The sequence below is a fragment of the Doryrhamphus excisus genome, chromosome 8, assembly GCF_030265055.1.
Source record: "Doryrhamphus excisus isolate RoL2022-K1 chromosome 8, RoL_Dexc_1.0, whole genome shotgun sequence".
Lineage (NCBI taxonomy): Eukaryota > Metazoa > Chordata > Actinopteri > Syngnathiformes > Syngnathidae > Doryrhamphus > Doryrhamphus excisus.
In genome coordinates this window covers 9,193,954-9,207,594 of record NC_080473.1, presented here as the reverse complement: position 1 = coordinate 9,207,594, position 13,641 = coordinate 9,193,954, and the positions used below count along the sequence as shown (strand labels likewise).

General features: G+C 42.7%; 2 protein-coding genes across 2 annotated transcripts; both read left to right on the top strand.

Moving 5' to 3' along the window:
* The first annotated feature begins 1,330 nt into the window (after positions 1 to 1,330).
* Positions 1,331 to 5,388, top strand: sptssb (serine palmitoyltransferase, small subunit B). The gene is made up of 2 exons (XM_058079960.1): positions 1,331 to 1,474; positions 3,868 to 5,388. Exons 1-2 carry the CDS (start codon positions 1,450 to 1,452, stop codon positions 4,116 to 4,118), a joined length of 276 nt encoding a protein of 91 aa, XP_057935943.1. The 5' UTR covers positions 1,331 to 1,449; the 3' UTR covers positions 4,119 to 5,388.
* A 5,232-nt stretch (positions 5,389 to 10,620) lies between these two features.
* Positions 10,621 to 13,114, top strand: otol1b (otolin 1b). Its single transcript, XM_058080523.1, has 4 exons — positions 10,621 to 10,999; positions 11,085 to 11,174; positions 12,076 to 12,147; positions 12,222 to 13,114. Exons 1-4 carry the CDS (start codon positions 10,621 to 10,623, stop codon positions 13,112 to 13,114), a joined length of 1,434 nt encoding a protein of 477 aa, XP_057936506.1.
* Positions 13,115 to 13,641: the final 527 nt, after the last annotated feature.

Sequence of the window (13,641 nt, the reverse complement as noted above, 5' to 3'; positions counted from 1 at the left end):
CTGTTGATGGCGGGGGGGGGGGTAGGATTTCTTAACTGTCGGTTTCCTTGCACTAAAGCAAATTGTGTTTAACGAGTAGTGTCAACAATCAAAGATGCCTTGAAAATGTGTGTGTGTGCTTGTGTAAATTTGACACTTATTGACATTACAGTGTGTGTAGGGGGTGTGTGATAGTTAATGGTAATGGTTTTATTTCATTTGAACATGCATCAGATTACAATTGAATGCATCACATAATCAGTTCACAGTTCCACATGTCCAAAAGGAGTAGGAAGAAGCAAAGCTCATTAAATCCTACCCCTCCATCTGCTACTTTTACAATCAGTAACTGTTACATTTGTTCACTTCCTGCTTTCCTAGTATAGTGAAAGTTTTTATTTATTTATTTATTTTTTTTCACGAAGAAAAGTTCTTTGAATTCCAATTTGAATTAAGTTATGTATTTATTTTGTGTCCAAACTGTGTATACGTTTATAGACGAGGGCTTCTCAACTGGTCTTACCCGCACATTTTAGCGCCTCACAGCTAGGAGACCTGAGTTCAATCCCACCCTCGGCCATCTCTGTGTGGAGTTTGCATGTTTTCCCCGTGCATGCGTGGGTTTTCCCCGGGTACTCCGGTTTCCTCCCACATTCCAAAAACATGCTAGGTTAATTGGCCACTCCAAATTGTCCATAGGTATGAATGTGAGTGTGAATGGTTGTTTGTCTATATGTGCCTTGTGATTGGCTGGCCACCAGTCCAGGGTGTACCCCGCCTCTCGCCCGAAGACAGCTGGGATAGGCACCAGCACCCCCCGCGACCCTCGTGAGGATAAGCGGTAGAAAATGAATGAATGAAGTCAAACCCAAGAAATTTCGGTTTAGAAAACAGAAATCAGAAGGAAGGAAGATATAACTTTGTATATCATTAAAAAACATATTTCATTATTGAGCCCCACCATAATGTGTGTGCTACCCTCTTTCGTGTCCTGACCACTGCTTTTTGTTTTTGAAGCCAACGCATTGAATTTTACAGCGTACTATTATTCCAAATCGTGGCTAAATTATTTACATATATTGCACATACGCACACGTTTTGGACATATCTATCTCCTGACAGGAATAGCTTCAGTCCAGAGTGTGATGGGGTAGTAGAAGAGAAACTGCAGACGTCACATAGCGTCACTGCGGTGCAGCTGCTGCTGCAGCAGCAGCACCCTTCATGGCTGCGTCCACGGAGGATGCGACACATGACAACAAAAGTGCAAACGTCATTTCTTTACTTGCTTCACCTGCAGCCAGGTGAGTGGTGGCGGTGCATGGAGCCAGGCCAGTGGGTGTGGTGTCTTCTCTCTTATAGTCTTCCCGCTGCTGTATAATAAGCCTGACACAAACTGACGAGACCGCTTTTTCCGTGCACATAAAAGGCAGCAGCGGAGCAGCAAAGCAGCTGTTATTTCTTATTTATATGACATCACATTCAGGAAATAAAGGTGAGTGGATTGATTGGATAATTGCAGCTGTCTTTTTACAGCAATTTTAATTTAAGCGATATTTAAGCGATATTTGTTAGTTTTATGTTTCGTGTATGTAGGAATGTTATAGAAGTGGAATAACACAAATGATTATCATTACTTTGCTGCACGTGGCTTCCGACAACATGGTATGTTCTAGAATCTAGGATCCCAAAGTGGGGAACGTCGATGCTTGCACTTTTTTAACCTGAGAGCTACTTTTTAAAATGACCGATTATCATAATTCTATTCAATATGGTATATAATTAAAACATAATTCCTCAATACATAACCCGAGTAGCGGTAATGTCAATCAACATAGCTACGTAGCGTTCATGTTATTACACCCAATTAGCATTTCCTATCAAACATTATCGATATACAAGAAATGAAAATTGTTATGCAAAAGACAATACAGCCGAAGTCAAGGCAACATATTGAAAAGGTTTCGGTAATGGGCACATTTTCCCATTCATCATGAAATAATAGTTTAAGAAACGGAAGTGTATAAAACATGCATTTCTATAACGGAGTTCATGACACAAAGCACTATGAAGCCACTATGAATTGACTAGGTAATTAGCCGCTACAAGTGATAGGATAACATTTAATAGAAATATAGACATCTTACCGCAGAGTTAGTTTATCCGTAATCACTATAATAAAGACGCACGTTGAATCTCCGTGTGTGGCTTCAAACGCCGTGGGGAAGCAGGAGCGAATCAGGAGGGGAGCTGACATCGACAAAGTGACGTTTACGCCATCGACCCAAACTATGGAGGCCATCTACCGGTAGCTCGCGATCGATGAAAAACAATTAGCGCCCAACACTCACAATTACAAGTGCACCTGAATGCCTCACCATTTTAACACTTAAAATATATAGTTTTTTCCCTTCATGAGAAATTAGAGTGTTGTAAAATCTTTGACGGGTACTGTCGGTGCCTGTCAAGATGAGAGAGTGGTGACCCACCCTTGGTGTGGTAAACTTTCCCTTTCAATTTGATATCAAATTAATATATAGACTTAAATCATAGCAATTGACTCCAAAGTTTGGGAAGCACTGTTCTATATGCACCTGTCCGCACCTGTTGTCCCCGCCCCCTTCCAACACAACTGGATCTGTTAAAACCCTTTACTGTTATTCCTATTTTGATGTATTTATATGCAATTGTATGTTTAGTGTACGGGTCTTCTCAAGTGAGCCACAACTATTAGCTCGAAAACACAATAAGATATTATCTTATACACAATAAATACATACAACAATGCGTTCCATCCTTCCTTCTGCGTAACCTGGGGTCATTAGAAGATGTGCTGTCACAAAACACAGCCTTCAAGACAAAAAAAAAAAAAGGGCGCACTTCCGGCCTTCACAATAAAAATACTCCTGTGGCATCTAACAAAATAAGTGTCTTGCAGGAGTCGTCTTATTTTGCACTGAAATGCATCCAGTGGCATTGCAGTAAAAGAAGCAAATGTGTTGCCAATATCGGTGTCTGTGTTTCGTATATTTGTAAATATTGGTATATCTAATAATTAGCATAGTGTGTCGTTGTTAGCACCTAAGGCAGTGTTTAATTAGTGTTTAATTCTCCTCACTACTATCTTTGTTATGATGGCCCTGCTGTCCCCCTCGGGACTCCCTACTGTGTGCTTTTCTCGGTGCCTGATGATTATTATATTTATTAATAATAAACACCCCAGTTTTTATTTGACAGTTTTGTCAGATGTCTAATACGATGTGAGGAATGTAGTGTAGTGTGTACCGTTCACTAACTTGGGAAGTGTTTCCTCATTTCGCAACAATGATGTCATGCGCTAATATTGAGTGGAGTGTGTTTTGATGTTAGTAGTAGTGCTGAAGTAGTACATAAGTAAGTAGCCTTATTAAAGGGTTACATGCAAACAATAGGAGTTGCCCGATGTTGCACTCAGACCCCTCCAAGGACAAACAATGCTAATTTGGATCACCTTCAAAAGGTAGCTTGTACACGTGTCTCGTTTATATCTATTTGCTCATTAAGCAAGACTGTGTTGTTTAGGTATTAAATGTCGTTTTTCATAGTCACTCTCTGACATGGTTTTAATTAGTTTGAGTGTGTAGTGTGTTTTGCAATGGTTCTTTTTACTCATATTTAAAAGGAGGTGGATTGTTTATCTTTTTTGAATAGGTATTTGGTATATTGTGTTTTTTTTCTCCATTATGGCTCTCTAGTTATGTTTGGGCAAAGTTTAGCTACTAATGTTAGCTATATCATTGAATGTATCATGGGGGCGTAAGAAGAGAGGGGGACTATACTCAACGTTTATTTATGCCCATATGTTTTTATTGTTGCGTAATCTAACTCAACGCCGTTGTCCCTCTCCAGGCTGCAGGATGAACTTGAAGAACCTGAGGGAGTACCTAGCCTGGCTGTACTACCAGTACCTGCTCATTACCGGCATCTACGTGCTGGAGCCTTGGGAAAAGTCCATATTCAACTCGGTGTTAGTCTCTGCCGTCGCTATGGTGATCTACACCTCCTATGTCTTTGTCCCCATCCATGTGCGCCTAGCTCTGGAATTCTTTTCGGGCATCTGCGGCGGGCAGCCAGAGAGCACCATGACCCTAATGAACTAAATGGGGTTCGACTCAACTCAACCCCCGCCCCCCCTTCTGGACACCATATCCTCCCTATCTGTTAATTGCATGCGTTTGTAAGCATGACTTGCAGAGGTGCTCTTAATTCTCATCTAGTTTAAGGCAAAGCTACAACTCAGCTCAACATGACACAGGTATTGAAACAGGGGATGAGAACATTTCAGGGAAGATCAAACCATCCATTTTTCCTGTCATGGGTGAGGAAATCTGACCCTCAAACCAAAGCAATGTCCATTCCTTGAAGATGACAGAACAAAAACAAACCTTACGACCGAGAAAACTTTCACTTTGCTATCCCGCCCTTGCTGTGAACCGTTCATGTCCGCCACCACAAGCCTTGTGTGAGTGCATAGATTTTGCATGACAGGGCCCTTCACCAGGATTGATTTCCATACTGGTCTCACTCCAAAATCACTACCAGGCCAACTGATACAAAGCCGTTCTTCCATTTACTTTATATCAGAAACACTATCGCTATATATTCCTGTTTGGTTTTTAAAATGTTATTCCAGCACAGTAAAGCTATGCAATGAATCCTCACAAAAGTCACAAATGTTGCGCTTATGATAAGACCGGTTAAGGAAAGCAGGAAAAAGAATCTACCGCAATGATGGCACTGATGTGTGCCGAGCCCTGCCTCCGTCCTCCTGTAGTGTTTTAACTGCCGGTATGCCGGGAAGGTGCGCTGGGCACTGAGCATGAGCAAATATTGACTCAGCACACCCCTTTTTTTTTTTTTTTTTAGACTTAGGTGTTTGCTTTGATAAGGCTTTACTTTATTTGCAATGAAAACATTGTTTTGTGAGCACGTACTAAACCTTAAAGTGGCCTGAATGACTAGCAAAGCCTATAGTTGATCTATAGACAACAAACACGCCGCGTAGACTTAGAAGCCATAGAAGCAGTTCATCTGTTTGATGTGATGAGTGTTGCTTGCTCCTTTTGGATTGAGGGCTTGATTTCTATGTTATTTATACAAAGTTCTATATTTTTATCCACTGGTAAATGCTTGGCTGGTTTCAATGTCAGTTACCAAACTTGTTTTTTTTGTTGTTGTTGTTATTTATATCTATTTTCTCTTGTGGCCATAAAACACACTCCAATTTTCATCCACAACTTTTACATTTAGCTTTGTTACACATGATCATATTATAAATAAAGAGGCCGAAAGACAGAAGATGTATTTTTTTTTCAACTCGGACATCAAAATTCACACAAAACAGACAGGACTGGCACTCTCGCGAGTTCATTTAAGGTCTTTCTTTGATATGCTGACACAATATCAGAGTCACCAGACCTGTTCTTGTCTGGTGATGGTGCAGATATAGAAGTCCACAGGCTTCACTTTCTGCTGTGTTGTTGGGGCAGAGTATTGTCATACTGTATGGGGTACACCAGCGTCCTGGATACCCTTAATTGTCCTTAAGTGCTCTGTGAATGAATGGCATAACAGTTAAAGCCAATGCATTGCCATTCTGTCGCCAATGATATCAGGGTTTAGCAATGCGGGCCTTCACATCTTGGATTATTATGACAATGCATCATTGGGTAACAAAAGAGACACTATCAGTTTAAAAGACATGAATGCATCTTATCAGCATGATGTCATAGTATGACAGCACTCTTGAATTCCTTTAACATCAGGTAATAGTCAACTTTAGAGTAGATTAGTCAGTGTACATCTTGTATAGCAGTAATGATTTATTTTTGAAATATCTAGCATCGTAATATGCATAAGTGCTGCCGGCACTGGGGAGCTGCGGTCCATTGATAATGTACAGTAAATACAGCAAAGCACAGCCTTGACAGTCTTCTTGTGTTTTGCTTTTATAAAAAGCTAATAAAATCAGCTCAACAATACGTCCTTCTAGTTTGGAGAAAGTGGGGTTAAAATTGCAGAACAACCAGTCCCACTTGTCATCTTTGTTTTCTGACAAAGCAGATTATTATTTAAATATAATTAACTCAGCTGCAACCACTATTTTTGTGTAGGAACACAATACAGTCATCAAGCATTTTTTTTGTGTGCTTTTGTTTTGCACAAACAAAAGACAAGCCTGATTATTCTTCTCGCTTTGCCGCAACTTGTCTGCGATTGTATTCTGATTACACTTCATTTGATCGTTTGGGTCCATGGAGGAAAGGGGTCAGAGGTTATCTCCCTGTGAACAAGGTGAAAAAAAAAAAACAACACACCCTGAACACCTCGCTTTCGCTTTGTGTTGCATTTGTTTGTTGACCGTGGCTGGTAGGACAAGCAGGTGGAGGGAACTCCTGGCAACGTGCAAGTACACATACACACATACACACACATGGATAGTCTACATGACACCACTACAGCCGCGTCTCACCTTAGAACAAGGAAAGCCCAGTGTGTAATTAAATATTCACACAACATCTGATAACATCCACAGACACAACACAACACAACCCTGCAATTTAAATGCAGTGTTGTACCTTGTAATAGGACCGTTGTCATTGTAGTATGTCACTTAGAGGCTTTCTTTTAGACATATAGGGTCAAAGGATCATCTCCAAAAACAATTCTATGTATGTGTTCTATTTCCTTTGAGACACACACAATCTCTAACTAAATGTTATATACTGAAACATATTCAATACAAACTTTGATATTTTGATACACTGAGCAAACAATAAGCATGTATTAGACACAATCAATAATATGATTGTCTGTTCTGCCCTGTTAGAGGAAGCATTTGATTTTAAATGAGGTATTATGAGCATAAGAACTGTACTTGTTGAACAAACAGTGTTTCAATGCTGGTGTATACAGTCACATTAAGTAGTGCGCATGCTGCCATCTAGTGGTTAACACGAGAAACTACAAAAAAATCCCCATATAGCCCCCATGTTCTATCCAAGATTTTTACCCGTTCGTAATCTCGGGCCTGACATTTGAGACGGTCTTGATGGCTTTTTGCTTTGTCTTTTAAACTATTTTAACCTGAGCAGTATCCCAACAAAACAGAAATGCTAACAATGCTAATAGCTAGCATACTGGCAAACTGCCTTGATAAGCTGTCCTGCTGAACCTGCTGGGACCAGGTTAAGCAGAAGAATGTGGATAGATACAAATAAATAAAACAACCTTTAACCCTAAATATTGTTTAATCCTAGATTAGCACTAATATTATATGTAAACACATAATACTATACCTTTAAAAAGCAGTTTATCCCGTCCTAATGAAGCTAACCAAAACGTCACCCAAAAGTGTAGATTAGCATCTCTCCAGAAACTCATAATGGCATGTGACTGTGTGTGGTTCACTTTAGAGACCAACCACTGTGCTTTAATGTAAGATAATACACCTTCCGTCCGTGTGTGAGTGTGTTTGTATAGATGAAGGATGGCGCATGGAGGCCGGGCAAAGTACTTGAGCAAGGGCCCCAGTGACCAGCAAAGTGAGGCACTGTAAGATGAATGCCGTTGTTTGTGTGTGGTATGAATACAACAGAGAGACCTGCAGTAGAAAAGCCGACAAGAAGCCTCCTTTGGCTACCGAGGACTACAATGCTCAGGGTCATAAGGTTAAAGACCTCCAACATGGTTTACCAAAACACCCAAGCTAGTAAGGGCTTGTTAAAAATCAAAACAACACAATTCTCTTCGGTTTACACGCTCTGTTGCCACCTGCACCAGTCTTCTTCTGTTTCCCAAATTCCGTTTCCTTCCTTTCTTTGTCATGGATCTCTCTCTGAGGGTGTGGGGTCTTTGGCAACTCAAGCATATCCATGGCTCTAACAGCAATCAGTGCAGAGGTCTACCAAAAAAATAACTTCTCAACAGCATTTCAATGCATAGTTTTTGGATTTTGCATTATGGTTGAAGGCATAATATGGAAGTGGATGGCAACTGGAAGTCCTGTTTTAAGTCTAGACTCCTTGGTTCACATGCCCACTCATGCTGCTCCAGAGAGTTTCCAATAGAAAACATTTATGTGCTGAATCCACAAAATAGGCAGCTCTCTTCCGCTCGCTCGCAGAAACTTGTGTGCTGCATTGAAATGCGGAAATGACAGTCAGGCTGAACTAATTGGACTATTGGGGTGGCCGCAAAGTGACCAAGGGCAATGGCCACCCTTTAGCTCCACCACAAGTACATGTAATACAGATATTCTCAAAATTTTACAATCATTAGACGAATGGTTGCTAAATCCCGTCCGTGCCCTTGACCTTTTTCTTAAAAGTGAGTACCAAATTTGGTGGAGATTTGTCTCTTCTTAGGTCATGCACTAAGAAGCAACGATTTATGTGCTGAATCATGTTTCAGAATTTAAGTCAAAGTCATAAAAGTTGACCGTAACCGACCAAAGTAATCATGGAAAAATTACCTTCTGCTTGCAGTTCATGCAAGACGCGGTTTTAGCGACAACTCCTTCACAAAATAGGTAGTTCTCTTCCACTCGCTCACGGAAACTTGTGTGCTGCATTGAAATGCGTCTAAGCGGAAATGGCAGTCAGCCTGAACTAATGTTCTATTGTGGTGGCCGGAGAGTGACCAAGGGCAATGGCCACCCTTTAGCTCCACCACCGAGTACATGTAATACAGATATTCTGAAAGTTTTACAATCATTAGACAAATGGTCAATGACTTATGGGTAATTAATTGCTAAATCCCATCCGTGCCCTTGCAAAGACCTTTTTCTTAAAAGTGAGTACCAAATTTAGTGGAGATTTGTCTAAACGCCCTGAAGTTACAGTCGGTGTTTTCGCATATTTTCACCATTTAATGACACCACGTGCAACATTGAAGGTCATGCACTAAAAAGCAACAATGGACTAATGATGGGGCCACAAAAAATATAGCATCCAATCCAATCTAATTGTTCCGATCATGTAATCTGTCAGCCTCTAGGGGGCGTATTTGTGATGTTCCATTATGTGGTACTAGAAACCACTGCCATGGTTACTCACTTCTTGAGTTATTGTTTATAATGTATATTGTTTGACAGACACTAGTCGCAGAACCGGGGAGCCCGAGCGGCCTGGCCTCTGTCCCAGAACCTTGTTTGCTATGCTTTGTCCTCCACATTAACAGCATCCTAGCTGCTTGGACGATGGAAGAATGCCATCCGTATCGTGTGACCCATCGTTCAAGGGCCTTTGCTTCTTTGCTGAGCTCGCGGTAAGTAAGTGTAGAGCTCCTGGTGGCTGCGAGTATCCCATGTCACAAAAGCACCCTTTTTGCACACAACACAGTGGTTCTCCTTGGGTCCCATCCAGGCGTACCCTCGTTAGATTTCAGACCTCCCCCCTTGTTGTGCCTTCCTGCTTGAGCCTGGTGGAGATATCAGATGGAGCTGGAGCAGCAGAGGATGCCTCCAAGCCACCGCAAGAGAAGATAAATGAACACTTATGCACAACGGGGTAAGTCCTTAATTTTCACATTTTGCATTTGTGCATCTACAGCTCAGTGTTGCTCTACAAAACACTCACTGTATCTTAGCGTCATGAGATGAATCACCACCAAATTTGGCACACAGTTTTAGGGTACTAACAAGCACATTTGAGCATGGCCGCAATTAACCAAAACACGAAAAAAAAAGCACTGGTGGGACATAGACACTAATCATCCATTCAAGTCATGGGCTATTTGTCTAATGATGATATATATGGCTGCATGGTGGACAAGTGGTTAGCTCGCAGGCCACACAGCTAGAAGACCCAAGTTCAATTCCACCCTCGGCCATATCTGTGTGGAGTTTGCACGTTCTACCGTGCATGCGTGGGTTTCCTCCCACATTCCAAAAACATGCTAGGTTAATTGGCGACTCCAAATTGTCCATAGGTATGAATGTGAGTGTGAATGGTTGTTTGTCTATATGCGTCCTGTGATTGGCTGGCGACCAGTCCAGGGTGTACCCCGCCTCTCGTCTGAAGACAGCTGGGATAGGCTCCAGCAACCCCTGCAACCCTCGTGAGGAAAAGCGGTAGAAAATGAATGAATGAATATAAGATGATATATATATGGCGGACAAGTGGTGAGCACGCAGGCCTCACAGCTAGGAGATCCAAGTTCAATTCCACCCTCGGCCATATCTGTGTGAAGTTTGCACGTTCTCCCCGTGCATGTGTGGGTTTTCTCCCGGTAGTCCGGTTTCCTCCCACATTCCAAAAACATGCTAGGTTAATTGGCGACTCCAAATTGTCCATAGGTATGAATGTGAGTGTGAATGGTTGTTTGTCTATATGTGCCCTGTGATTGGCTTGCGACCAGTCCAGGGTGTACCGCACCTCTTGTCCGAAGACAGCTGGGATAGGCTCCAGCACCCCCGCAAGGATAAGTGATAGAAAATGAATAAATGAATGATATAATCTATCTACTTACTACTTAAGGATATACAGTATGTTTTATTTATATGTAAGCATGTCTTCCAAGTGTCATTTATATGCAGAACATCAGCATGATGTGTGGATTTTACTCCTAAGAAGACTTTAACTGCACAGATCCACTTCAACCATGAGGATTATCTCTGCTCTGTGGCTTCTTCTGGCTGTTGTCGTGGTGACACTCACAGTTGAGGCCAGGATTACAGCCAAGCCCAAGTACCAATACACCAAGAAGCCCATGACCCCTGGTACACCAAAGCCCAAGATAGGCTCAGACCACAACAATAACAACAACTACAACCAGTACCCTGTGGCGTCTCACCCTCTGCCCAGCCCAGAGAGAACCACCCACCCAAGTGGTGTCTTTCCTCAGGACGTAAGCACACAGCCCCCTGGTGTAGGCAATGAGAACTACACCTTGGATTACAGCGAGTGCTACTTCAACTTTTGTGACTGCTGCCCACCTGAGAGAGGCCCCCAGGGTCCAAGAGGAGACAATGGACTGGCAGGTAATTAGCATCAGATTCTCATTTTTACATTGTTAGTTTATTTCTGATGATTTTTCTGTGTTTTTAACTTTACTTGTCTGTTTAGGGCCACCGGGTGAACGAGGTCTTAAAGGATCAGCAGGTTCACCTGGACCACCAGGTGTGATTGGTCCAAAGGGGGGCAAAGGAGACAAAGGTGGCCACCATTCAGATTCAGACTATACTTATGGCCTAATAGTATTTGTGTTACAGTGTTCCCTTGTTTACCGTGGGGGATAGGTTCCCAAAACCAAAATAGTAAATCAAATCCGTGAAGTAGCCAACTTTTTTTTTTTTTTACAATAATTATACTGTAGGGCTGCACGGTGGATGAGTGGTTAGCGCACAGGCCTCACAGCTAGGAGACCTGAGTTCAATTCCACCCTCGGCCATCTCTGTGTGGAGTTTGCATGTTCTCCCCGTGCATGCGTGGGTTTTCTCCGGGTACTCCAGTTTCCTCCCACATTCCAAAAACATGCTAGGTTAATTAGCAACTCCAAATTGTCCATAGGTATGAATGTGAGTGTGAATGGTTGTTGTCTATACGTATGTGCCCTGTGATTGGCTGGCCACCTGTCCAGGGTGTACCCCGCCTCTCGCCTGAAGACAGCTGGGATAGGCTCCAGCACCCCCCCAAAATAAATGAATGAATTATACTGTGTACATTTTATGTTTTAAGGCTGTAAAACACCTCACCATAAACTTTATAGACATTTCTCTAACAGGCATTAACATTTTCTCACATTTCTCTCGTATTTAAAGACTCTCCAAGTTCAAACCTTGGTTTGAATTTCAATTATCAACCTACGAAATTGGACACAAGAACTGATTACTTGACTGCATAATGATTGTGTACAGTACTTCCCAACAAAAGGCCCCAAACAACACTACAGACCAAAAATGCTGTGATTAATCCAGGACGTTTATCTACCTAAAACACAAAGAACACATTTAATTAACGGTTTACACGTTCATTTTAGTATCACTACTCTGTATTCAGTATAAAAGAAAAGGTGCTGGATCTAATGCAGAGCTGCTATTATGTTTGGATCAACTAGGGGATAAGGGTGAACGGGGAAACGTTGGCCCAGGAGGACACCCTGGAGTTTTTGGAAAACCGGGGCAGAAAGGTACACAGTTGAACTTGCTGTTCATTTTTTTCTTTTTGTGCCAGTTAATATATTGAATATGTTTTGCTGTGCAGGTGATGCAGGCCCAAAAGGAGAGAAAGGTGAAATGGGGATGCAAGGCGTCAAAGGTGTCTCGGGGCAGAAAGGTGAAGTTGGTCAGAATGGGACTGCTGGTGAGAAAGGAGAACCGGGAAAAGAGGGCCCAGTCGGGCCCCCCGGAGTGACTCTTGCACTTGGTCCAAAAGGAGACAAAGGGGATAAGGGGGAATGTGGCACATTTGGGGAGAGGGGACCAAAAGGTGATCGTGGAGACACTGGGTCTCCGGGAATCCCAGGAGCAATGGGAATCCCAGGAATGAATGGCAAACATGGTGCTCCGGGTCCGATAGGAGTCAGCGGGGATCCTGGACCTCCTGGAGCACAGGGAGAACCCGGGGTGGGAGGGTCTCAGGGTCCTCAAGGTGTAAGAGGCATACAGGGGCCAAAGGGGGATAGAGGTTATCCCGGGATGAGAGGGGACCGGGGGATGCGGGGCTTCAAAGGAGCTAAGGGGTCCGGTCTTGCTCCGAAGCGCTCAGCCTTCAGTGTTGGCATCTCTCCCAGAAAGTCCTTCCCGCCGTCTGGCTTTCCTATACGCTTTGACAAAGTCTTCTACAACGAGGAGAACCACTTCAACGTCACCACCAACAGCTTCATGTGTGTCCATGCCGGTGTCTACGTCTTCTCCTTCCAAATCACCGTACGCAACCAGCCTCTACGTGCCACGCTGGTGGTCAATGGCTCACGACGGGTACGAACACGGGACTCGCTATACGGACAAGATATCGACCAGGCGTCCACTCTGGTGGTACTGAGGTTGGCCGCGGGTGACCGGGTGTGGATGGAGACCCTCAGGGACTGGAACGGGGTGTACGCCAGCAGTGAGGATGACAGCATCTTCTCCGGATTTCTACTTTACTCACCCTGATGGTGATGGCGCCATGTACTTATGAACTCTATCATAATTGTACTGTATTTTGTGGTGCAAGTAGTGCTACTGCTACTGTACTACTGTACTGTACTGTATTTTCATTGTTAGCAACATATTTCTCAAGACTCCTTTCAATAAAAAAAATGTTTCAAACGTTCAAAACACTTCTGGTTGCATCTTTAGGTAAGTTAGCTGTCCTTCACACCTGAACAAATATTTCCTGGAAGCCATTAGCGCTAGCTCCATGCTAACTAGGGGTGTAAGAAAATATCGTTTCGGCGATATTGCGATACTTCGTTCCATGATACTGTATCGATATTAAAAAGTATGATATGGATATTTTAGGCATTTATCATAGACTGTATATGGTATTTATTAAAGTTCAGACACGGCAAAGGTTGATTTCTGATTTTAATTTAAACCTCCGATCGTTAGGTGGCAGCACTTTCGTAGTCAATTAGGCAAGGACGTTGAACGAGATTCAACAAACACAGTTCAACATGGCAGAATGCCAGCACATAACA

Bases quoted from the DNA above. Each gene is read 5' to 3' on its own strand.
- otol1b (XM_058080523.1), top strand. From the start codon at position 10,621: ATGAGGATTATCTCTGCTCTGTGGCTTCTTCTGGCTGTTGTCGTGGTG. The intron at 11,175-12,075 runs GTGGCCACCATT...TGGATCAACTAG, and splicing joins GGGGGGCAAAGGAGACAAAG to GGGATAAGGGTGAACGGGGA. The intron at 12,148-12,221 runs GTACACAGTTGA...TTTGCTGTGCAG, and splicing joins TGGAAAACCGGGGCAGAAAG to GTGATGCAGGCCCAAAAGGA.
- sptssb (XM_058079960.1), top strand. From the start codon at position 1,450: ATGACATCACATTCAGGAAATAAAG. The intron at 1,475-3,867 runs GTGAGTGGATTG...GTCCCTCTCCAG, and splicing joins ATCACATTCAGGAAATAAAG to GCTGCAGGATGAACTTGAAG.